The sequence below is a fragment of the Catharus ustulatus genome, chromosome 12 (genome assembly GCF_009819885.2).
Source record: "Catharus ustulatus isolate bCatUst1 chromosome 12, bCatUst1.pri.v2, whole genome shotgun sequence".
Lineage (NCBI taxonomy): Eukaryota > Metazoa > Chordata > Aves > Passeriformes > Turdidae > Catharus > Catharus ustulatus.
Genome location: NC_046232.1, coordinates 6,200,421 through 6,227,601, shown reverse-complemented (window position 1 = coordinate 6,227,601; position 27,181 = coordinate 6,200,421). Strand labels below are relative to the sequence as shown.

The following is a 27,181-nucleotide window of genomic DNA, read 5'->3' as shown; positions in this document are numbered from 1 at the left end:
ATCTGTTATGTAGCTAGTATCTCTTTGTGCTGTATGATCTATGAGCAGCCAACATTTCTGCATATTTTTCTATTTCAAAATGCTTAATAACCTGTAACATTATAAAATACGCAGATATTATAGAACAAGATTGCAGCTTGGACCTACTTAAGACTGCAGTGTATCTACTTTTGGTTTGAGAAATTATTTAGTCAAGGTACTCAGTTCCTGGACATGTTTTGTTAAAAATCTGTGAAGAAACTTTAAGTTACTTAAAAATACTTACCATAACTTACATTTTTACTTGTCCTTAATATATTTAGTCTTTTTATTAAAAACAAAATAAAACAAAAATATGACCCTCCCTTCATATAATCTTATTTTCCATTTTTTATTGCTATAATCTTATATGAGAAGGTTAAAAGGAACTTTTTCTGATTACACAGGTACAATATCTCTGATCCTGCCTCCTAAACCTCCTGACTTATGAAAGATTTGGTGGTTTCAAAGATGGTTATCTCACCCAGACTTTCACATCTGGCACCAGTATCAGCACAGATAGAAATAATCTGAAGCAATTTAACCCGCATTCTAATTCCAGCTTCTGTTAACAGCCTTTCTTCAGCTGTTCTACTTCCAAATTAGCTTAGGATTTCTTATGTCATGGTAGTTCTAATCCTTCTAGTTAAGGACATGTTATCCAGTGGCAGCCCCAGGACTAGATTTGCACCTTATCTGCAAACATTCTTGCTGCAGAATTCAGGAAAAATGATGGATTTGTGTTTATTTTGTATTAGCAACTTCATTGCTGCTGTAAATATAGATGCGATAGTGGTTTATTTCTGAAACAGATTTTTACCTTGAGCAGTCCTGCAAAACATAACTTCATTTATGCAGAATTGCCCACAGCTTCTGATCCCATAGTTTAGCTTTCTTGTTTGTATTTGACAGTAAGCTTTGGATTTGCTACCAATCCGGTGAGACAAGGCTCCTCTTCTCAGATCACTGCCTGGATTACACAATTCTCCTCCATCTTCGCTCTTGACTTTCTACTGCTCCTTTAATTTACCTCTTGCAGTCATGAAACTATAGGAGTTCCATAAATTTTCCAGGTTCCCTCAACCTTCTGTTGTGAACTTTGTGTTCTGAATTTCACATTCTCTATATCAAGTTTATTCTCTATCCCTTTGGCAGTCTGGTGTCTCCTGGGAACATACACCTTGGGAGATTTTACCCTGCACAATAGCAGTTAATGACTACTCAGTCCCAGTTCTTGCACTTCCATTTGGGACTGTGGAGTATGCAGTAATGAAGCCTGATTAAGTATGGTTGGAACTGTGTGATACTTCTGAACAATAAAAATACAGATTGAACACCATTATTTGGGATCAGCTCCTCAAATAAATCTGTTGCCTTAGATCTGTCCTTCTTTAAAGCTATTTTTCTTTAAATCAAATTATTCTTTTGAATAGGAAACAAGGTTGATACTAAGGTCTGACTCTAATCTTTTTGTGATAGCTGTCTTTAAATCCAGCAAACAAAACTGTTTTAAATCAATGTAAACTCTCTGAGTAATAGGAGTGCCAGTGCCGCAGGATAATAAAAACCTGGCGCAGAGACATTGCTGTCATGGAGAAATGTTTGGTTGTTACATTAACTAATAACAATAGATTAATTAATCAGTTTGTTTTTCTTTGTTGCCAATCTGGTAGACTGTGATTAAGTTCTCTACTGCTGGCTATGTTGAGGGGTTTATTTTTGTCTTATTTGTTTATATGTGTATTTCCTTTTGCCAATACAATCCCCAATCTATTCTTAGGTCTCCATAGACATCTCCCTGTAAGTGTTACACTTGTTATAAAGAACTGTGTCAGAAAAGCCACAGTCTCCCTTGGGAGGCATTTGGTCATTCTTTTTATCTGGATCGCTTAAAATCTTCGAAGACCAGCTGTACCTGGGTATTAATGCTCTTTCAGAACCATATGTTCCCCTTTTTCATAAAACCCATGTAAGGGGGACACTTACATAAAAATCTTGCTGCAAATTATTGCTACTTGCTCCTTCTGTAGGGGATAAAGGATAAGAGACAAGTGGGAACACATGATTTTAATCAACCCATGGAGGGCATAAGAAAGCCTATAGGAAATTTAAACATAGCTAGATTTTTTTCCCTCCCTTCCTCCACCCCTTCCCCAAAATAATGGTAAATACTGCCTGCATATAGCCCCTGTCTATTCAGGTAATAAGAAATACAGATAGTACTTTTAGACAGGCACAGGTTTCTTGCTTGATGTGTTTCTCAGTTACAGAATTCATAATGTTATATTACTGTGCTATCTGTTGCTACAGGTAGCATACAAACATATGATGGATGCCTGACAAAGAAACATTAAATTACACATTTAGCCCACTCTGCACAAGTTTGAAACATATTTTATATATGGCTTTGGCCCACTGGTTTCCTCTACTTTTCACAAGCAAATATGCCATTGTTATTAGTAGAGACACAGAAAAATTAAGGCAATACACAGCAGGCAGGCACAAGAGGATTATTTGAGTTCAATTTCAAAGTTGTCTGATTTCCTGGGTTTTGTTCTCCCTCTAGTATCATTCTCTTATTCTTCATGTGAATTTCCTTAAAACTTTACAAAGTTATTATTAAAACATAGGTGAGAAGATATGTACTCCTTTTACAAACATGCAAAGAAAGGAACAATCTTTATAAACCACATGTAAACTTTGTTCATATGAACAGAGTTCAATTATAGGGTTCCATTCAGAAGATTATATAAAACTGGCATGTGCAAATCAGGTGAGGGTACTTCTCTTTTCTCTGGGTTGACAAAAGTAGGAATAATTATATGTACCACAGTAACTAGCAGTGTCTGGTAAATACAGTGAAATTATAGAATGAATAATAATACCTGGGGAGGGGTGAGTTTGCTTCTTCCAGTAGTTGGCTGTATGTCAAATGCACAGCACAATTTATGAGTAATTTCAGCACTGCTGCAAAAAAAGAAAAATGGAAGACAGCATTGTCACTTTGTGTAGGTGATACAAGAATTTGTTCTTTGTCAAACACTTGCAACAGACTGCAAAGAAAAAATTAGCTTATGATATTGGAGAGGGAAACATCAAAAAAGGAAGCACATCACAAGCTAGCAACAAACTCCATGAAAATGTCTCAAGATGTCTCAACATTGGGTCTGCAGAAGAAGTTAAGATGAAATCTATAGTGCTTTTCTATGGGTTGTTTCCTTACTAGTCTCTTCTGTTCAATGCTAGCCAGAAAACATGAAGAACCGGAATGTCCCTTCAAGGTCTCTTGACTGAAAATAGCAGAAAACAGTCTTCCAGTGAAGGCCAATTGAATTCAAAGGGCAAGTAGCTGGTTGCTAGACTAAAGCATGATAATGACTTTTGGAGAAACACAAACTGAGACAGGAGGTGATAAGATTATGTACTGTAGGTTAGGAGAGGATGTGGAGTAATTTTAAAATAATACTGTATGCCAGAGCAGGAATGTTTGTCACTGGTGCATGTCAGGTGTGTGAACAGATAAACATTATTTGTACATTTGTACATTATTTGTAGTATGACAGTGCCTTTGTAAGGGAAAAGCAGTGTCAGCTATTTTGGCATTCTTTGCACTGTAAAAGACCTATGGCAAAGAAAATGGAAAATGCAATTTCAATCTGAAGATTATACGAAGATTCAGATAACATTTGTAGCCAACTCCCCCAAAAATTCATCACTCTTGAGGTTGGAGCTATTCACGATTATAGTCCTTCAGAGACACTCATATAAGAGATGACAGAAATGTAAATGAGATTCTATGCATTATATTTAATATCTTATTATATTAACTTAGAATCTTAGCTATGACCTTGAATTTGGTTGTATTTGTAATACAGTTCACCCAAGAGAAGCTGAGCTTCAACAGCATCAGATTTGTCATGAGATGTCAGATGTCTGCATCAAGCAGGATGACAAGTAGCTGAGAAATGACATTGGTGCTACCTAATCTTAAATCCATCAAAAGAATAAAATTCCTTGCAACCAGAATAGTATCAGGATACTTACGCAGAACTTTTTTTCTTTGCTACTGGACAACTCTATTCCACTGCTATGCTGAGTGATTTTTCTTACTGTGTTTTCCAGCCATTAGAAATATTTCAGATTTGAGTTGCATAAGAGAGTTTAATGTTTTATTCTGGTGGAATAGTATTATATTGTCAAAATTTACAGAAGTCAGTAGGAAGTACATAGATAAATACCTTTGATCAGGCAACCAGGTAAAAGGTGCAATACAGTGCTGACAGCTATGCTTTCAGAAGTTGCAGTAGAAGAAATAATTTAAAAATAATGCATCTTAATGAGAGATGTAATCATATAAAAATAGAGGAAGGCAAGAGCCAAGTCTATTTCTATTTTGTTCACAGTGTGGCTATCACAGTAGTAACATTCCATAAATGCTCAAGACAGATGGTATATATGTTTTTTGCATAAGATAGCCAGAAACTTACCTATGGAATGGAGTGAATCAATATCATGTGATCCTTAATCTTTGGCTTCAGGTTCACAGGAAACCTTCCCTCTGAACAGTTGCAGAGCTTGTGATTTATTGCTGCTGTCACAGTGATGTGCACAGATCACCAGACTGAATGTTTTGCAGTGACTACTTGCAAGTGTTAGTATTTTTGCTTTGTTCCTATAAACACTATGTCTTCTGTCTTCTACAGAGAGCTATGTTTTCTTTTAGTGTCAGTGTACTCTGGTACACATTCAAACTGGCAGCACTGCAAAACACTATCCCTAGCCACTGCGAGGTCACTCACAATAAGTGGAACATCATCGCTTTTGGCTACATGAGCAGATAAGAAGCTTGATTTCATTAATTCCATTTGAATATTCACTGCTGTTTATTTGTTCTGTTGTGTGGTCACTGCTTATTTAATTCTATTTGTTTGTCACTAAGGTCCAGAAAAAATTTGGAGGAGGAATATCACACTAGATTTGTGTGAGAAATCAGCTGATTTTCTTTAGAGAAGTTCTCTGGCTTCTGTAGTGTTTGTATCTTTCACTTGGGAGTGAGACCAATGAAGAGGTGAAGATAAGTGCAGTGAGTTTGAGAATGTCCTTGATTGTTACCCATTAATGGTCTTTTTTCTGTGTTCTGGTTTTCAAATCTCAGTGGTGTTGCAGATGGTTCTGAGGAAGAGTTTGCACTACTGCAATAAAATGAGCAGATTTGCTGAGATGTTCAGGGTGTCAGGAGAGATCTCTATTTATGGCTCCTAAAGTTAATCTTCAACATTTGTCCTTTGCATATTATTAAAAAAAATTCACAGAAAAAACCCCAGGGGTTGCTTAACGCAAAAAACCAAAAATACCCAAACCAACCAACCAACCAACCAAAAAAACCCACTAAAAACACAAAACCAAAAACAAAACAAACAAACAAACAAAAAACAACAAAACCAAACCCATCAGAGCTTTATTTTAATTTTTGTTGCAACCTTTCTTGTTGATCCAAAGTCTGTAGAGCCAATTAATAACTCCCAAGAACCAGCCAGTTTCCTAACTGCAACTGCTTGGGTGCTCTTTACATGCAGATGGTGTGCAAATTTATTAGTTGGCAAGAGAGTAAGTGAGCTCTCAAACCTGCTAGTGCGTAATTAGGAAAAAAAAGTAGTAGGTTACAGTGGGAAGAGTAATTATCCTGTAACTGTTAACAGGGTGCATACTGCTATTGCAGCAGTGCAGATCACAGTATGACACATCTCAGGACAGACACAATCCAGGTCACCTTCAGGAAATCACTCCTTAGAAATACTGTTCTCAACACTCATCCAAATGCATGGATTGGACCATGCTACCAGACCCCCACATGGTATAAAGTGATCGCTTCCATGTGGCCTTGTTGTTTTTATGCCAGCTGAGTACACCTGACCCCAACATGGTCTTTCTTATTCTTTCAAAGATCCAAGCAAACATGTTAAATAATTAGAGGCAAACAAAAGAAAAGGAGTATATTGAAATATAACTTCATTTCACACCTTTTGCTAATTTGTTTTTGAAACATGATAGGAAGTAGAGATATTGCAGTATCAGAGAATACTAATGCAATGACCAATTTTAAATTGGACAAATAAAATTGACCCCACAGTATTGTACAGGCTTCTGCTTTTTAAATGTCTAAAATCAAGCAAATATTACATAAACCAGAAAAAATGTTACATAAACTGCCGTAACAGCAAAAGCTAAGTCTATTTACATCACCAGAAAAAACTCACTAGTGCATTATTTGTGTTATTCTCTTGCTTAGAACCAGGTGACTGACTCACACCACACCCCACAACTCAAATCCAAAACTTTGTGCTCTCTGCTAAGGAGTGAATGGCAAATTGCTTAATTACTCCCATTTTCTCTTTTACTTCTCATGCTTTCCCCAGGATGGATGTCCTTATGCAATTTGATAGTGTAACATCAGGAATGCCATAAAGGCAGTTTTATTTTTATACTGGGGCAATTAAAAAAAAATTGGTCTACCCACAGCAAATTTGGAGCCAGATCATCTATGCCAAAAGTAGCAATAACTGCAGTGTATAAAAGAAGCTAGAATTGATTGTATTTTCTCTGAAGCAGAGGACAGAAATTTGCTTATTGGATATAAAAATCTGGTTTGTAGCAAAATTGTTGACCTGCACGTGCATTTTAATTGTTTATAAATATCTGAAAATAATCTAGAAAAGTCTAGACACTGGTTAGTAAAAACAGATGAATGTGAATCCCTTAGGTATTCAACGTAGTAAAAAAATTGCTCAATATTCAAATATCTGTATCTAGAAGTAACAGATCTTTCTATAGTATTAGATAGTCTTGAAAGACACTAAAAAGTGTTTATGCTCTTCATTTGCATACACCTGAAAGAATGATACATCTTAAATTTTTGACACATTGAAAATATTGGTCCAAAGTAAAAATAAAATATTTTTAATAGAACAAAGTTGAATTGGGATACCCAGACATATACTGTGTAAAGTTAGGCTTTCACAAATTGAAGCATTTTCAAAACTTTGGCTCAAGAGTTCCTTTAAGCAGATTTTGATCTCTCTCACGTCTTTCTTTTTTTAGTATATAACCTCCAGCTTCACAAACACATCCTTAATGGGAGAGCTCTATCTCACTGGAGTGTTATAAATGCTACCTCTGCTGTTTCCTCAAAATTAAAAATGCAGTGACTAAAAGACCAGATCTTGCAGATTCTTAGCAACATGAAGAGTTTTTGTTCTTGAAAATTGTCATACTGGTCTTTTGAATGCTTTGTAGATGCACACTGTAAACCAGCACTGCATTTTGAATCTCCAATAGGACAGGGTGCCGTGGCACCACGGATGACATCAGCTAGTTACTGATGACAGCAAAAATGACATCCTAGGAACCAGTCCTTCACCCTGCTGGGTTCAGGCTGATTTATTCACCACATGGAGTCCCAGATACTCACAAAAAAAAAAAAAAATTCCCTGCAGCATCAAAGCTTTTGCTATTACACTTAGCTATAGTTCAAGTTAGCTTTTCATTTCCTAATTTCCACCTGTTATGTTTCATTTGTGTATCTTATGTTTTATGATCTATGAGAATGTTAGGAGAGAAGTGTATATAATAACAGTATAATCATCTGGTATTCCATTAGATCTGGAATCTGAACCAAAATTTCATGTAGGCTTCCCTACACTGAAATTACAGGAACATTTTGGGGTATACTAATACTGATAAATATTGAACACTTAGTTTCTTCATCTATGTTGCAAAAATCATTTATCTCTTGTTTATTTTGTCATTTTTACTATTTGTTTTGATTATATCTTTTATTTGGACAGGACAATTAAAAGAGTAGCTTGCAGTCCCTATTTTTTAAAATTGTTTGTAGTTAGTTCCACTTCTTTCCAGGCCAGAAAAGAGTAATATTTCAATAGTAATAACATTTTTGGGGTTGAATTGTTTTATTAAAGTTGTATAAAAAAGAAAATCTGATTAAAATCAGACTTTGCATGGTTTTAAAAAAAATTTGAATAATTACCATAAAAAATACCCCTATAATGAGCTCTACTGACATTTTTGGTGTTCTTTTCATAGTAGATTACTGTATACTTGCCTCTAATTATAGCAAATCCTATTACATTAATTTTCATTGTACTGCTAATCTGATTAAAATAGTATAATGTTAACAGTCATACACATGATAATGAGAACAGCTTCATACACTCTAATGAGAACAACTTTCTTCTTGAAAGTGAAAAATAGCTTTCATATTTGTGATATGTGCACAAATATACAACTAGAGACATAAACCAGTCTTCAACTCGGATTATAAACAATTTCAATACATTCAGGAAACATCCAGCTAACTTTCAGACATATCTCATGAATGTGGAAACATTTCTCTCAGCATTTAATTTAATACATTAAAGATGCTAAATAAGGCTCTGAATTTATAAATTTCATATTTATAATATCATAAATACATTATAGTTAGACATTCTTATTTATAATATAAAAGGAATTTATAAAATTAGGCATGTTTATAAATTCTGGCAGCAAAAACTCCTTAAATTTTAGTAATACTCTCTGTCATTTTGGTCTTACTTATCATGATGTGTACCATGCACAAAACTCACTATTGAACTGAAAACAAAAGACAGAAGAGGCAAAGTAGCAAATAGTTTTTCTAAACAACTGAGTACAACCATATGAATGGGTCCTCATTCCAGCTTTTTCACAGTGGTTCTATAACACAACTACCACAGCAGTTCAGGCAACGGTATTTATTCTTTGTTTCTCAGCGTGCAATATTCTGAATTTTTGTTTTTCAGAATATTACACCCTTCCTCCGGGAAACAGTAATTATCCCCTGCTTTTCACAATTTTTTGTTTTCTTTTAAATGTTGTGTGCTTGGAGGCTTGCCCATCAGGCACAGCATCTAAAAATGAAAGCTATTAACAACTCTACATCCCAAAATCATAGCAAGGTCTGATCACACCTCACCTCAGTTACAGAGCCTTGCAGCTCAACCAACATGCAGTTAGCAAGATTAATTAATTAGATCTTTGTGTACTAAGACTGTGATGTGTTGCAGATGGCAGTCTATTCCTTAGAATCTTTTCTGGGAAGCAATGTTACTTACGCTTCTCTTTCTTTGCATCTCACATTGGAATTGTATGCTTGGTGATTTCTTCCCTCCAGTAGTTTTCTACATGAATAAGCCATATCAGAGAGCACTAATGGAATTCATGCATATGCTTATTTTTTTCTACATTAAGCTTATTTTATCCTGTGAGAGGGTCATGTTTGTCAGGCATAATGTGATATTTGGATAATTTTGACTTAGGGTGGTTTTCTTTTTTTTTTTTTTTTTTTTTTTTTTTTTAAGAGCAAAATCTCAGTATTACAAGCTTGCAAGGAATGGGTATAGCTAAAATCACTGGACAGAGGCTGTACAAGTCCACTTTGGTCTAGCCTGAATTCCTCACTTTAAAGTATTCTTACTTCTGCAGTAACTTAAAATTTGCTTGTAATAGTATAAAGCAATTCCACATCAGACTTGATAGAACAGCACTAACACTATTTGTATGGAAAACCATTTCTAAATGCCTGACTGTAGTGAAACAGACACTTGTTTGCAAGTTTCTGGTAAATATTTCAATTTCTTACTCTAGAAAACCCTTTCTTCTTGATAATCCACAGTAAAATTATTTATTCTGTGAACGAATTTACTTAAGATAATCTTCTCTTCTGAGAATACAAGGTGAACATTCTTTACTTCCAAAGTAAAATTATTCACCTCTTTTTGTTTTGGCAGCCCAAATAAATGATCAGGATGAATAGTTTCAGAAAATGCAAGCTAGTTTTACAGTTCATTACTGTACCCACTTAGACCCACAGTTCTCTGCCACCAGTCAAGCCAGCTTATCATGAAGGCACTTCAAAGAAATGTGAAAACTTCCCTTTGTGTACATGGTCATACTACTAGTAAAGTGCCATAGGAAAATTCCTTCAAGTGTTTCTGTTTATTTTTTATGATGGTACTGTATGTGTCTCTCTATATTATTTATGTAATCTTCACTTAACATGTATTATATTAAAAAAAGCAGTAAGAGACCAGAAAAAAACCCTGTGCATTATAGTCAATAAATACATTAATGTGAGCACAAAGAAGTCCTAATAGTTCAGGAAAAGTCACAGAGTTATGTATTTTAAATGCAGTTACAAAACATACAAACATGCACTTTTTGCTTACTTTGAGAAGGGAGAAAATAACCCCCAAAGTCATTGCATCTGAAAAACTTGTAGATTCTAAGGAATTGTTTTGTCTTTGACAGATACGATTCCTCTCTTTTTCTTTCTGGAAAGAAAATGGAAGCTGTAACAAGTTTACAGATGACAGACTGAAATAGCAAGGAAGTTGTTACAGTAGCTTTAATAGAAATCTTTATTAATATTATTACTATAACTGACTACCTATATAAATTCACATTATTTACAACTCCTGCAGAGAAAACCTTCCTTAGTAAAGAGGAACATTTTGGTTAAATTAGAGATGGAGATCAGTCATGTTTTAATGTCACTACTGTATTCTATCAGTCTCAAAGTCTGCCTCTTTACAAACCTAACTTTGTAATAAAAAATTCTCAAATCATGTTAAATACCACAGAAGGACAGAACATGACATGTATCAAGGTTTTTTTTAATCAATCATTAAAGTAAAAGTCAGCAAGGGAAACAGCTCATCCTAGAAGTAAATAAAATGTTAATTCTTCAGCATACACAGTAGCACAGTATTGAGAACTACATGGAACAGATAATGTAATGTTATGAAAAGTGTCCATTACATGCACAGCACACCTAAAATCAAGACTATCCTAGGATTCAAATAAAATAAGTTATTTAATATTCCATGAAACCAGCAACAAGTTTATTTAACATGTGATTTTGTTCTGATAGATTTTGCAAACCTAAAAATCAATGCAACTAAATGCTTGAAATGTGCCATTAAGGTCTAATCTGCCCTCAGAAGTTGCTGATGCGACCACTATGTTACTAATAAAGGTGCCATTTATTCTGGTAAGATTATTTTTTTAAATTTTTGCCAAACAGTAGCTTATACAGATTTGTTGAACAAAATAAGCTACATCAGCAAATAAAAAGTATTTTTGCTTGTTCACCAACATAACTGCCAGTTAGAAGTGCAGTTCTTATTCCTCACATTCTTGCAGAAAAACACTATCTGAAGTAATTTAAGCATAACCAAGACTTTAAAAAGTGCATTTCTATAGTGTATCCAAAGAGTCTTTTGAGTCAGACCTAAATTTCCCCTCATCCTGTGAGCACAGTCAAAACTGAATAGGTGAGAGTTTGATAAGGATGGCACCTAGTGACAACTGGCACTACAGGGTTGTGTGATGGCTGATTATAAGGGAAAGCAAGATTAGATTCTGCAATCCATGTTTTACTGAAATCAAATCTAAAGTCTGCAGGGGTAGATAATGCTGAAAATCTTGCTTTGCACTCCCTGGAATTTCATATTTATGCTATCAATATTAAGATGGAAAAAAAAATGTGAGGCACAACTTAGGATGAAAATAGCTTTACACCACAATTACACTTCCTTAGTCTTAGCAGCTGATGGGAGCTCCTGAGGTCCAACAGCCTCAGTGGCACCCTCTGAGTTTCAGTGAGTCAGTCTCCTGCTGCTGACAACAGTCTAAAATCACCATGGCGTAGGCCAAGGCTGTCACACACACTGACATTAAAGTCTACCTTCTGGGCTCCTTCCATCCATTTTCTGGATACACCACTGTGTCTGGATACACCACTGTCCTGGTGTAAAGACACAATCATGAGTGGAGTAGTGCCAGGAGCACATTCACTCAGCATAGCAGCCACACGCAACATTGCAACTTGTAACTGAGTAAAAGAGCAGTCTGCTTCCTGAGCCAAGAGGTGCACTGGAAGGTCATTCTGGAGACAGGCTTCAGGACAGGCCAGGGCATCACAGACTGTAAGAAATAGTTTATACAGCATGTTCTAGGTAAAGACTGCAGCTGACTTACCTGAGCAAATAAAATTAAGAAATTAATATGGTTCTGCTTGGTTTGTACTGAAAAAACCCTAAGAAAGAGCTATATTAACCTAACAGGAATTAAATTGTTTTTAAAAGACACGCTAGGTTCCAAAAGTGTTTCAGCTTTCTGCAGTGAAGGAGAGTGTACTCTGTTAGACAGAAAGTGTTTGCATGGAGAACAGCAAATGGCATCAGAGAGCCCTTCTTGCATGGATCTCTACCTTAGATTTTGGTCTTAGCAAATGGGTCCATGCAGGCCTCAGAGATAACAGTGCGATGTCCAGATGCTTCCCCAGTCTGGAAGTTACTGATTGACTCCTGTTAAAGATAGCCTGTACATCTAAGAGGCCAAAAAGGATCTTTTTACTTGTTCAGCATATATGTAAAACATTGGTGCTTAAAGCAAGATGTTGTGAAAGGCAATATATAATGGAGCCACACTAAGAAGGAACAGTTACAAGAGAAACAGAAATAATGCCAATTAAAACTGGAGGATAAAATGTCTTCATTAATAACTGGTTTTTATCTCTGTAATGCACATCAAGAAATACAGAATATGTACATAACTTTATATGTACAGAAGATTAACATAAGTTAATTTGTTAAACCAGATGGATAGAATATAATAGTAGAAAACTATAGAGCTTAATTTTGGAATAATTATTTATAAAATTTAAATTTTAGATTTAAATTTAGATTTAGGAATCCCTATTGAATTAGGAATAGGAATCACATCCAGACTTTAAAAAAGTTTTGAATATACACCCATGCTCCACTGTAAGTCTGCAAGGTACTGTTGTCACATTTCCTAAGTCTTTTGTATATAAATACTTAAAACAAATTTATGTCCCAAACTTGCTAATGTAAAAGCTAAAAAGAATAGTTTGAGCTTCTCTAATACACAGTCCTTTACGAAGTAAAAACCTCTGAGAGCTTACCTGCTTCGTCTAGGTTTATCAGCTTTCAAATTTCACTTCCCGTATCCTTAGATTGTCTGATCTACGAAAATTTCACCACTACAACCAGAACAAGACTAGATTTTTTTTGGAAAAAAATTTCTATATGAGATGTATTTTTCTAACTAACAGATGTAACATTCAAATATTTAATAACAACAAATAACACCCAATATTTAAACTAATATAGTCTCATAATTCTTTTCATCAGCTACCATTAAGGTGTATTATTTTCTTAATAGTATTGCACGAATGTAAATTACTACTTCAGTTACAATGTCACTAGCATTCTGTTAATGCTGTCGAGATCAAAATCCAGCCCACACTTACTCCCTTATACGTGGGCAACAAGAGTTTTTTCAGCCAGCTGATGATGACTAGACACACAGAAGGAGAAAGCAATGTGTTCATTTTACAGTTCTTGGTTTTAAGACAAAGTAAGATCTCTACAGGTTTTCAAACTAATTTGATATACTGTGTGTCTAAGACACATACTTGCCAGTTAGTATGCTAAGAGCATTGTTTAAAAACAACAATTAATGCCATCTCCTTAATCTTACTAATCATTTCAAGTTAGCAATCCCTCGTTGCATGTAATGCCTGAGCTCTTCAAAGTCAAAGAACTCATTAGCAGTATCTTGAGAGCTGGAGACACACATGTTCATACTGCACATCAAGCTGCCATTTGAATTTTTTAAAGCATTTGTGATAGATAATTTCAGGACATTTGTGCACATGAGATTTCTTGGCTGACAATGCAAGGCCATTGAACTCATTAATTTCAGTAATGCAACTACTGTGTTTCTAATTAAAATCTATTGTGCTTGTTAAGTATTGCATTTATCTTCTCTGCTTCCTGTGTAGTGAACATGCCTAGGCAGAATGCAGCCCACTGCAGTCTTCAGGTATATATTATACATTCACACACAAAAAAATCACTGAAATGCTCATCTCTGAGCATAAAGTGACAATATTATTATTTCTTCTTTGCTGACAGTGCCCACTTTAGAACCTCAACTCCAGGTAAGGATTACAACTCATCCTATTCATGTTACAGAAACTTAATGAAAAGTTGTCACTTCAGCATGGATTTGCTCTTATCTGCACTCTGCAAAATATCTATGTACATGCTTGAACAGGGTATCCCAGGCCAAAGTATTTCCCGCCACCATTGATCAATGTGTCCAGCTTGGAGCCACCTTTCACTTCGGGGATGTTTGCACTGAGGGTCTCTGGCTGTGCTGTACCAGGTGTTAGAACTTATTCCAAATGCACTTCTCAGACACCACTGTCTTTTGCTGCTGTTAGTGCTGAGCTTGAGGAGGAAGGCACAGAACAGATTAAAGCCCTGACAACTGTGTCACACCTGAGGCCATGACACAGTTACGTGTTCAGCTATTTGTGCTTAAGCACCCAAAGGGTGGGCACCGCTCTAAAATAATGTAATACTTTTTGTTTGGCTTTATCACCATGATGCTCAAACACACTTTAGCTATTTTCCTCACATGGAAATAAATAAATAACAAAGAGGTTGCCTTCCTGTTCCCTGTGGCCCCGGAGGTTTTTTAGGTGCTCGGGGTGCTCCTGTGCCGCGGCGGGAGCTGCCTGCCAGCCGCCCTTGCTGAGGGGGCCGTGGCGGGATGCGCTGTGCCCCTTGGCCTCCCCTCAGCTCACCGCACCTGCCCTCGCCTCACCCCACCCTCCTGCTGACCTTCCCCCTCACAGGGCCGCCCCGGCAGGCGGCGAGGCGTTTGCCCCGCAGCTCGGTTACTGCGACCCCACAACCAACACCGTTAGCCGGGAGGGCGATTAAAATAACATGGGGCTCTTCTGGGCACTAATGGGATTAGAGGCGAGGCCGGCAAGGCGCGGGCAGCGCTGCGGCCATGGCGCGCCTCTGATGGCGGGAGGGCAGCGCGGCGGCTGCGCCTCATGGGCGGGGGCGGGATACCCCAGGTAATCGGGGAGGGCAGCGCGGCGGGGGCGCCCCGGCGGCGGGCAGCGATGGTGGGGAAGGCCTGCTCGCCCCCGGGGCGAGGGCAGGCGGCGGCCGCCCAGAGATAGCCCAGGTGAGGAGAAGGCGCAGCGGGGGGCCTGGTCGGGGCAGGGGAGCGCGGCGCGGTGGGAGCGCGGCGGGGAGAGGGAGGCGCGGCAGTGGGTCGGGGGAAAAGGAGCGGGGGGCTGCGAGGAACGGAGTGCGACAGCGGGAGGAGGAGAGGAGAGCGGGCCCGGGGGAGGGCAGAGCGCGGCAGGAGGCGGAGGAGAGCGTCAGCTGGAGCGGGGATAGCGGGAGCGCGGCGGGAGGCGGAGGAGGAGAGCGTCAGCTGGGGGCAGAGATAGAGGGAGTGCGGCAGGAGGAGGAGGAGGAGAGCGTGAGCCGGGGGGGCAGAGAGAGAGGGAGCGCGGCAGGAGGAGGAGGGAGGGGAAGAAGCGCGACGCAGGGACGGCAGATGCCTGGAAATAAAAATTTGATGATTGCATGCAGCGGCTGGAGAGACTCTGTCGGTGGCGGCGGCGGGGACGAGGCAGGGACAGGGGGGGCGACGGCAAAATGAAGTATCAGAAATACCTGACTGTCTTGCAGATGGCCATAGGGGTGACCGCCTCCAACAGGGGCAGTCTGATGCCCTTAAAGAGGAAGCTGTGGTGAGTAGGCACAAACGGGGCCGCGGGCACTGCGGGCCGGGCCGGGCGCGGGCCGCGGCGGGACGGCCGGGCGCGGCGGCGGGGGGTCCCCGCGGGCATGAGGGGCGCCGTGCCCCGACCCGGCCTGCGGCTCCTGGCGGGCATCGCCGGCGCACAGAGTTCCCGGCGGATTCACCGCCGGCCGCATGGAAACGCCGGGAGGCGTTGGCGGAGCTGTCCGCGCCCGGCCCGGCGAGGACGCGGCCGGAGCAGGCTCCGCTCCCGTGGCACGGCGCTGCCGGACCCGGCACAGCGGCGATGGCAGCGCGGGCTGAGGGCGCGGGAGCGGCTCCGGCGGGGGCACCGCTTGCGTGACAGTGACAGCCCGAGTGTGGCCGCCGATGTAGCGCAGTGTGCTCCCGCCCCGGGCTGTGCAGAAGCCGGGTCCGGAATTCCCTGCCCTGCCTGCTGCTGGCAGTGTGCCGAGAAAATGCGAACCGGGAGACGCAGGTCTAATAGATTAGCGAGCGCCAGAGGTAGTGCAGTTCAAATATGGTCATTTTTCCTTAAACCCTGCGTTTCCCTTCACTGATTCTCACTCCTTTTGTGCTCGCTGATTGTGTGCTGAACTGATTTTTCTGGATGAATCAACAACATGTTATGAAAAGATGCATTAAAGTGTAGTGGTGTAATGTGGGTGAGTAGGGCACTGACAGGCGAATGGCACTGCAATACCAGTCACTCGTGGGCGGGCAGGAGCCCACTGTTAGCTCCATGGGAGCAGCGGGACGTGTCATCATCTGGACAAATCATAAGGAGGAAATATGTGAACTTGTCAGATCTTCTGAGAGGAACATGTCAATCACAAATTTGTACACTGAGAATTTCTTACCTGTAAAAACCAGGAGTGATATTAAGGTAGTATGTGGTCATACAGTTTTCTTTCACTGTACTTACCTGGTCCTGGTGAAGCAAGGTGAAGTGTCACAGAAGGCGTGATAGGTCATTTTAGTCAACACAGATAGTTTGCAAATAAAATACTTTCATGTCATCAGTTGCAACAAAAATGGAATTTTATATGGATTGTAGAATGTGGATTTTTTTATACTTTGCTTCTCCCCACAGTTTCAGCTAGTATAGACAGTGTCAAGAAAATGTATCAGTTGAAGAAACAATGTGGAATTAGTAAGCTTTCTGTCATTAATTCCAGATCTTACTATTCCTTGCAGATGGAACACAGTGTGATGAATCTGTTCATCCTGATTGTTATGACAAAAATCAAATGAAGTTGTAGACAAAAATATCTTGTCATGCAGATAAGTTTATTACCTTTAATCAGAGGTTTTTACAATGTATTTGGTAGTTTGTTTCTGGTTATGTAAGTTACATAAAGTGTAGCATACCTATTTTACCCTCCCCAAATGCCACTCCTGTCTGTGTGCAGCAGTGGATGCAGTTGTATGTTACCTCTTTGAGAAGTTTAATTATGGGAAGTGTTACATGGCAGTTGTTCTATTTAATATTTCGTATGTCTTGGAAGTGTTTTATTTTGCTGGCATGTTAAGGGAAAGCTATATATATATTTGTGTTCTTTAAGAATACATCTGAAAGAACCTGATTCAACTCCTTGTCTTCAGTTGGAGCTAGATCAGCTCTATATTGTTCCTGTTTCGTGGTGAGATTCTGTGCTTTTTGAGGTGTAGCAAAATTTTATGGTGACTCCACACTAATTCATACCACAAGCATTGCATTTCATAACACTTCTAACTTGACATCATGTTGCTGCAATACAATGCTGTGTGAAATCTTAATCTAAAAGTGTCAAAGAAAAATAAGATAAACTTTTTTAAAAAAAAATTCTAGGGAGATGTGTGAATTACTTTATCATTTGAAGTATGTCTCTGGGATATTCTTATTAATAGGTGACATGATATGTATTCTCATTTGCTTAAGAACTTTAATAGCATTAAGCATTATCTGTATGGACAGATTTTATATGTATGGATGAAATGCTATTTTCTGATGCACTTCTCTAAGTGCTTAAAGGTATTTTGTCATGTTGAAGTTTTCTTATTTGTGCGCAGTCTTTATCAAATAATGCATTAAGAAAATCTGAACATTAGAGAGAAAATATGTTACTGTTACTCAAATCAGTGCAATATTTGTGTGTATTTACAATACATAAACCAAAAACCTATTCCAATACAGCATCACTGGAAGTCTCAAAAATGCCTAAAGAAAACACATAAATCAAGTCCGTCTATAGTCACAGAGTGCTTTTTAATCTATTTTTATTTTGGTACTTTTAAAAAATTAAAAAATTCTGTCTTACCAATGAGATTTATAAGCTCTTTGATGTGTGAATCTGTATTGTAAGTGGAAATGAAGACATAATTTAATAAAAAAGGGTTAAAATGCTCATCCTTTGTTGTTGGAGATAATCCACCTGAATCCTACTGAAAGAAAATGAAAAAGGTAACAGCAATGTCTTAATTCTTTAGAGAGCATCTGTCACCTCCAATTTTCTCCTGCTTTCCTCCCCTCCACAAAAATGTGAGTCTTTTTCTGTGTTGTGTGGAAGCAGAACTACAAATTAAAATACCAATATCTCACGATGGGTTAAGAATAAATAGTTATTAACTGGCCAAGAATAAACCAGGCGATTAAACAGCGAGAAGGAAGCTATGCCACGGGCTTTCAGCGGGAGGTGGAGGAGACAGAAACCTGCTTTGTGTGGAATTTGTAATTTTATGATGAGGTTTACTTGGGGCAATAGTTTTGGACTCAGTGCTGGAGGAAGCTGCTGGAGTCTTGAACTGCTGATTCAGACCCTTTCCTGTGTGTGTGCAGTGTTGTAATCTAATATGTAGGAGCCTAAACGAGATGAGTAGGATGTTTTTAATCCTCTTGCTGGAGGGACAGTATTTGGATAGAAAACCCACCATCATAAATCTGTTAGTACAGGTAGAGTGCAGCAGGGACTAACATCTGCAAAGGTGGTCAAGAAAAAACTGACAGCTGAACTGGGAGTAGTTTAAAACTAGTAAATTTTTATAAATATTTACTGAAATCCCAATATGTGCAACCCGAGTCCTTTTACAATAGGGAAACGCTAAATCACATTATAAAGGGAAGCTACACAGGTAGACCATAATTTTTTGTCAAACTGATTATTTTGTTTCTCTGCTACAAGGCAAAGGTAGCAGGCAAATAAATAAACAAATGCAAAAGAAAAAAACAAGAAAACCCCCAACAGGATATCCTATCCTTTCTAGTAGTTCTTCTCACTAATATTACCTTCTGTGTCTTACAGCATTTACCTTTCCTCTGAAGAGTTCTGTGCTTTGGTGAACACCCTCTCTGCTCCTCTTGGTGCAGGGAAGTGCAGCATCATGAAAAAAGCAAAAAGCTCAGTTAGTGAGAAGTTTTCATTGGGGAGATTATGGAAATGGCTGAGACTATTCCATATTTGCATTCTTTTAAGAATGATTGGTAGCTGTCTGAGGCAATCTAGGTTACAGAAAAGAATGCAGATGCAGTGCACTACAGAATTTTAATTTTGACAGGATCCAGTTCCTCTGTTTGGTGCTGTTGTTAAAAGAATGTGTGATAGAAAAGCCTGGATGTTAAATGATAGCTGCTTCTTGTAAGATACTGCACAGGCACATTTATTTTCAAGCGTAGGAGTAAACTTATTTCAAGTCAGTGAGGAGTAACCAGCATGTCTGGAATTAAGTACTTATCTGAATATTTTGTTTTCTCAGAGTCTTTGTATTTAAGCTGGGTCTTGGCTGTAGAAGCCCAGGCTTATAATGAAGAATGTCTGCTTTATCATTAGGACCGTCTCTAGGGAGAAAAGTGCCATTGTTTGTTTATGTTCCAAGTAGTGTCATATTTAGTATAATTAAATAATGGAAAATGTCACCTTAATGTAGGAGAAAGAAAACATCAAAGATTGATCTTCATAGTCTCTACAGATCTCTGTGGAAAAGTACAGATCTTCAGAATGGATGTTTTCCATTTTTGATTACTGCTTCCAGTTAATATTGTTTCAAATGGGGATAAAGATTTCAGTTTAGCCCATTGTAAAGCTTGATCTAGGTTGCAAGTTAATTAATACTTTTTTTTATTTCCTGAGGAAGACAGGATACCATCCTGAGAATCAGCATACTTGCAAGGTGCACAAGAATTCAGCATAGTGTATGAGTGCTCCATGTCTCTAACATTGTTTCAAACTTGCCTTTTATTTTCTCAAAAGAATATTAATACTGCGTAACTATAATTGTTAGGATTTCCAGTCTGATCAATAGGAGTGAATTTCAGATTTTCCAGCCTTGTGTTTGAGCCAGAAGCCAGAAGTGATCACACTGAGCTGAGCCCAGTCTCTGTCCTCACTTTCAGTGGTGCTGAGGAAGCCTGGCTTCTAAGAGGAGGTATAATAATTATGGGAATTTTATACATCTCTCAACTGAGATCTGTGTAGCTACCAGAGGCAGAAGTTTCTGAGAAGTTTTCCTTCGATGTTACTACAAGAACTTCAGTGCTTTCTTTATAGGATAGGCAGGCAACTTGCAGTATATGAAAAGTGTAATGATTGTGTCACCATTGGGAGTCTTGTTGAGGCTGCATAGTTGTCAAAACCTTGTCCATTCTGCATTAACTCTAGCACTAATACGGCACTTGGAAAACAAATACAGAAAATGTGTCACTTCAAGGCACATTTTTTTAAACATTCTGATACTGACTTTTATAAAATTGTTCCGAAATCTAATCACTGAACAAGACAAGAGTTTATGAAGTTCTTGAAAGATTTTCAGTGTAACTGGTCTGTCTAGAAATTAACCTGACGTTAGCAATTTCAAACATAATTTAACTACAAAAGACTATTAGGTAGTATTGAAATTTGTTATAAATAGTAATTATATGTGAATACAATATAAATATAGATTTTATTAGTGAACTCATATTATACTTACACCATCTGATTATTTTATAATATGTAGCAAGTCATTAACCCTGATAGGACACTTCATCTTGAAGTCACTGTTGCACATTATTTTGTGAGTCTGCTGAGCTTGTCAGTGAAATCCAGATAGTGAAAGTTCAGGATTTTTGCTTATTTTACAAACTAGAGAAATAATTGTGAGTCATGGTTATGTAATGTGATATATGATCAGGAAGCAGTCAAGGTCAATGAAACCATTGTAAGAATTGCGGATAATAAATAAGGGCCTCAGACTCCAGGTGGGATATACGAAACGGCTCAATTTTACTTGACTAAAATTTTCAAAAGTTAGTGAATTGGGTGCCTTTATTTAGGATTCCTGTGATGAGCTCCATTAAAAAGGTGTTATGTTTCCAGAGTATTAAAAACATTATTTGAGCAGAAACAGCAAATTTGAAGTAAGACTTCAGGAATTGTTCATTGCCTTCAAAGATCCTTATGCTATATTCTACTTTTCGAAGCCCTAGACTTCCTTGAACATATCATTGCTAGGCTTTTGTTCAAGAGTACTTGCTCTAAAGTACATAGTTGATGGCCTGCAGATATTTTAAAAGGGCTCTTATATATGTTTCTCCTTTAGCCAGTGATAATTCCTCTGTACTCCTGATGCAGGTATTACAGTGACTTAGCAATTCACTTATTAATTTGCTATTAATATTGTATTAATACAGATTCATAAATTCAAATAAAAGTTGAAAGGAGGCCATCAGATGCAGCAAATTTCAATAAGTATTTTTTTAAACTTAATGTTCAGATGCCAGAACCATAGAACATTGCATTATAGTTTCAATATTCTCATAAAAAGGATAAAGTTTATTTCTCTGATTACAGTGAATGCTTTGGGAACGCAAAGTATGATCCAAAAGAGAGAAGGATTTTAAAATTAGGTTTTTCAGATTTTTTAATAATTTAGTTTCAAGTCAATCTCAAAACGCTTTGGACTTTTTCTCATCAGTTTGCATTCACGTGGGTTTATTTTGCAACTTTATGGTCTGAACTTTTGAAGTATATTCACTGTGGAAATATGTATTTGAAGGCATTCCTGTTGCAGTATGCTACTGGAAACGGATTCTTGAGAGTCTCATTGCTGCATCCAGCATTCTGCAAAGCCTGGGTAATATTGATCTGAGTCGGTCTCAGGTCTGTTATTCCTTCCCTTTGCTAAAGCTGTGGCAGTGGAGGCACCAGAGAAACTGGTAGTTAATTGGTTTGCACTTGTCCCAAAGTTTGCTCCTCAACCAGGGAATCAAAACCCCCATGATGCTGTCAGTATGGATATCTCACCTCACATCCTTCCTTTGGTGAACATATGGTGTAAAGCTTCCCAATTCCCAATATCGATAATACTGATTGGATTTTTCTTTGGTTAAATAATACCTTATTTGTTTGTAAAGAGATCTGGAGATTGGTGATTTTATATTAGATAATTGAATTGGAGGGAATAGATAATTTCTGATATTCCTTCTCATATAATTATATTTTTAAAGTTATATTTAACTTTAAAAATTACTTTTCTGTATCTTAGAAGCTAACAGGTAACAGTCATAATTTATGCTCTAGCAGAATGAAATGATAGGTGTATTCCAGTGGCAACAAGTTAGTTTTTTCAAGTGTCTGTAAAGAGGATGCTTCTAAAAGAAGGGCCTTTAAAACATATCACTAGTATTGTTCTTTGTTAAAACTTTGTAACTTTGATTAGTTTGTTATTTGTATTTGTTTGGGCTTTTCCCCTGTAAGTAGTTGTGGGTTTTTTTTGTTTGTTTTTCTTCTTTTTTTTTTTTAATAAAGCTTTTTCAGTATCAGAAAATGTTAAAAGAATTGCAGCTTAAAGAATGCACGTTGATGGGGTAAGGCCCTGAAATAAATGACTTGAATGGTTATTCAAAATAAGGAAAAGCCCAGTGTAGCTTATAGCTGTTAAACTTTTCTGTAAAGTATGTACTTCTGTTGTTGTATCTACTTCTATTAAGTATAAGGAGGAAGTCTAACATGCCAAGCATTTAATTCATCAGAAATGTGTTTGAAGATTAATTAACCCAAATTATAAGTAATGGAGTAGGCAGCTCTCAAAGATTCCCTGTAGAGAGAATAAACACAGACTCAGAGTAGGGGAACAATGAATCTCTCTGAGGGCTCCAGCATCTGCATTTGCCATGGACACAGAGTGTGTTCAGTTAGGTACTTGAGCAAAGATGTTTGAGTGCTCTTTTACAGAAGAGATTCACACAATAGCAGTGTGTTGTCATTGTAAATGTCACTGTTAGAGCAACAAGACAGAGTCTGAGTAGTTGTCTTTGTTTGGAAATCTGTCCTGGTAATTCTTGAACACATTTTAGCAGGGAATCTGTGGTGTTGAAGTTTCTGTTGTGTGAACAAATATGGTACTGTAGTAGGGAGGCATGGTTCTCAGAATTCAGTCCATATATGATTAGACAAAAAAATCCAGTGCAGTCTCAGCAGACTATAATTACGATGTATGGATATTATTGTTTTCAGGTAGAAATTTGCAGTTTAAAGTTGGCAATAAAATAACCCAAGGGGAAAAACCATCTAAACCAAATTATTCTGTTACCAAGAGAACTTAGAGCAAGCTGTTTGTATGTGTGTCAGTGTGCATGTGTAAAAACCTCCCAAAATCAGGCAAAATAGTGATTTGAAAACAAAACAAAATAGTGATTTGTAGTTGCAGTAATTGAGTAAAAAAATGAAGGGGATTATCTTTATCTTGTAATTGACTGAGAGATTTGAAAGGCTTTGCTTTAATTTTCAAGTTTGGATATTGTAACTTCTTCTCCCTAGCTGTCCCATGGGCATGTTGTCCTGACCACGACATTGTGTAGGCCTGGAAATCTCACTAATCAAACAAATATATTCAGCATGTGGTTATTATATTTTGTATTTGGAATTGTTTATTTCAGGAGTTGGTGTTACCCACTATACAATGTCCTGTTTTCGTGGTGCATATGTTTAAGACGTTTCCACCTTTCTTTCTCTTTTGCAGTAACATTTATGTGCATACTAAAGCCATTAATTCTAATAAAGTAACATAGAAAACGTCCTAAGGTATTTTTTGTGAGAGGAATCTTAATGGTTTTTGAGAGAAATACTGAATTGCTGTCCAAAGACTTGGGAAATGCAAAAAGAATACATATTTTTTCTTGTTTAAGCTGGTTTTTGAAATCTGTGGCTGCAGTTGAGAAATAATATGAAATAAGTGTAAATCTGGACATGAAGACTTCAAGTTTTTAGGTGTATTTGCTGGAATACAGTTTTCCTTTTCCTAAAGTACCAGTCTGACTAGGGACTATTTTGTATTTAAAATATTCACCTGACAAATCTAATGTACTTAGTTAATTGTTAAACCCAATTAGTTCTGCTCATTAATGATTTCCAACAAGCTAATTGAAGTATGGATTGCTTCCTCCAAATATTTTTGTTATGGACTCCCCCTAGGACTATGTGTAGATTAGAATATGCTGAAAGGTCTTACCAAGTGTATTTGCTTAATATATGACCCCTATAACTTTAACAGATGCTATTAATGTCATTATTGTTGGTTGTTACTCATTGCTAGAATAGCTGAAGCACCATCAACACTCAAACTGGAAAAGGTCAAAAGCCAAAACCTCCTGGTGATTTGACTGACAGCCATCAATGTGTATCACAGGATCTGGGTTTCCACTGAAGAAATAAAGAAAGATAGTCCTTTAAAATTTTCAGAAGTTAAATATATTTTTCTATAATGTGTCTTTTTATGCTTCTACTCACTTTTGTACAGAAGAGATAACTTCAGAATGTTTTTGACAAAATCTACAAGCAGTGTGGTCTTGATGAGAGCTAGACTTGAGGTCTCGTGTCTTGTTTTGGCACTAAGTGATTGAAAACTGTCACTTGGACTGACATTTCTATATGCAGAGCATGATAATGTGTTTTCCTTTGTAAATTCTTTACTTTGAGCAAATTAAAGAATGTATTCTTTGTCTGATATGTGCCTTTTTTTGTTTGACAGGGTAACTCCATCTTCCGAAAATCCTAATGGTGCTACCTGTAGTGTAAGTCAGGGAAAGCCCTCTTTAAGAAGAATAAAAGGGAGAATACACAGAAGCAAAAGTCTTGATAGCATTGATTTCTGTGAATTCACTGTAAGTACTATATCTTTTACATTTATTCTATAAGAAATTAAGAGAATCTTACTAATGAGGCAGTTTGCTTCTTGCATTGGATTTGCCTGTTTGTCAGATTAGCAAAGGTATTGTACTTAATGTTTTAATTGGCTTGCTGCGCTGCCAAATATTACAAGCAGTGCTGTCGCTTATATAATTAGTGATGTACAACTCCATTGTTCTTCAGCAGCCATGAGATAGAAATTTCTGTGTCAAAATTTAACACTGTTGCCTGTGTAAGGTTAAGAAATTGACTAGAAATGGAGTAAATATGGAAAACAAAATATGAGTTCAAATTTTATTTTTATTTTGAGATTTTGGAAATCCCATTTAAAGCCAAACATTGCTTTTTACAAAACCCAAAAAAACTATTTCAGCTGCATATGGCTACAATAAAGTGCTAGAAAAGACAAAAATATTTTTTCAAAAGATGTGTATGCTTATAGCACTTGAAAGCTGGTATCACAGGTGATAGGTTACTATAATTAGACAGTACTGGTATATTCCTTTTCTCTTCTCTTTGGTTAGGGGGTAGATGTGTTTGTGTTATAGTTTTGGAAACTTCAATCTGATCATGGTAAAGTGTGGAATTAGGTCAAAACAAATTATATTCTGATAAACTAAAATAATGTATTCTTTAAATACTTAAATGATGTCAAAGAATATGTTAAATTATGAATTGGTTATGAAATATGAGGTTGAAAGAGCCAAAAAATACGTGCTATCTTTAAAATGCAGAAATCAATAGTGATGTGAAAATATTGTCTAGCATTGCATGGTGCTAGAAACAATGAACTGAAATGTTCAGATAGGATTTGGGGAAACATCTTTAAGGCATAACAGTGGTTTGAGTGTGTTGTCTTTCAGTGGGATGTTTTCCACAGATGATGCCAATAGCATAATTGGTGTTTTTTTCCTCAGGACAGCTTTGTTTCTAATTGCGAAGTCTCACAGCGCTATCTTTGGGACAAAGAGGTTGTTGTTTGCTGTTCAAGGAAGTAATGAAGTTACTGGGAAGGATTTGGGATGTAGTGTGTTGTATGGTGCCTAGGTCTGGGTATGGCCAGTCCTGCATGGCCGTGTGCCCTGGCTGGGCAGCGTGTGAGGGAGCTGTGCTCGGGCAGCGCTGCCTCGTTCCCAGCTGCCTTTGGTGTGTCTGTGCTCACTGTTGTCACAGCACTGATCCCACTGTAATCATTGCTCTGCTGAAGGTTACAAATTCCCCTAGGGAGCAAAATTTCCTTCTGCTATATCGGTCTTCATCTGTGTGGTCCTATTAAAGAGTTTTATCTAAATCTATCTCTGCTCTTGGGGGCCTTCAAAGAAAAAGAGATTATAGCCAACGGTAAAAAGAATTTCTTGCATGCCATAGAACCTTTGCAAAGAGATTTGAGACAGATAATAATGAACAAGTCTGTATCTGTACAGTGCAAATGTGTAGAGTATGTACATGTATAAATTCATACATTAATAGCTAAGTATTGATAATTATGATCAGGAAAGGAAGTTCACTTTTTCTGAGGTTTCATGTTAAAGAATGGTACAGATTTAAATAGCTAAGCACAAAAATCAGAGTTAAAAATAGGGATTTTCTTGCTGCTATATAATTTAGAATCATACTGAAATATTTCTTAATATTGTATAATTGTGGTTTTATTGTTCTCAAATTGTGATTAAAAGTAGATCTGAAGAAGTAATTAGAGAAAATTAGTATGCCTAAGTCTTTCAAGAGTGCTGTCAGAACTGAACATTTTCTATGTTAATAGTCTTCATCTAGTAAAAAAACTCAGGCACTGGGATACAGAACACAATTAAAAACAAAAATTAAAACACGAAGGAGCTTTTAAAAATATTTTCTTTAAAACTATTTTATGCTGTAGTATATTCATTTTATGCACAGCAAAATTGAAAAGTTTCGTATTTAACTATGTGAATGACTTATATGCTGACAGCATCCAGTGAACAGTTGGTTCCATTCATCATGTAATGAGAATGAGATCCATTAATAATTCTGAATGTTGCTGGATTTGACTTTAAAATAAGTAATGTCTACATACATCCTAAACTAATCTTTTTTAGAAACCTTTTGTTTAAAGGTTTCACTCAGTAAATTCTTACTGAGGACAAATCCTAACAGCAGAAAGACATAAAAAATAACTTATGCTTTCTTTTCTCCAAGTGAATAAATGTGTCCCCAGTGGGGAAGTTCTGTGTTTCAATACAGTATCCCATACAAAAATTCAAAAAATGAAAATGCTATATTTACTACTTTACTGTAACTTCGCCTGAAGCTGGGGACAAATTGTGGGAGTTGTGCTAAACTGGGGG

General features: G+C 37.4%; 1 protein-coding gene and 1 long non-coding RNA gene across 5 annotated transcripts in view; one reads left to right on the top strand and one right to left on the bottom strand.

Moving 5' to 3' along the window:
* Positions 1 to 4,555: 4,555 nt before the first annotated feature.
* Positions 4,556 to 15,714, bottom strand: LOC117001727. The gene is made up of 3 exons (XR_004419113.1): positions 15,630 to 15,714; positions 10,281 to 10,385; positions 4,556 to 5,210 (listed from the first exon to the last, which is right to left on the bottom strand). It is a non-coding gene; the product is annotated as an uncharacterized LOC117001727 (long non-coding RNA).
* The window catches only part of TJP1 (tight junction protein 1), a 161,119-nt gene continuing 149,427 nt past the window's right edge, over positions 15,490 to 27,181 (top strand). For 2 of the 4 annotated variants that reach the window (XM_033070198.2, XM_033070197.2), the window contains exons 1-2: positions 15,490 to 15,706; positions 24,700 to 24,832. In XM_033070198.2, the coding sequence (XP_032926089.1) occupies positions 15,540 to 15,706; positions 24,700 to 24,832 (300 nt within the window). In that variant the 5' untranslated portion in view covers positions 15,490 to 15,539. The remainder of the gene's footprint in view (positions 15,707 to 24,699; positions 24,833 to 27,181) is intronic. The other 2 variants (XM_033070199.1, XM_033070201.1) reach the window with 2 other exon arrangements.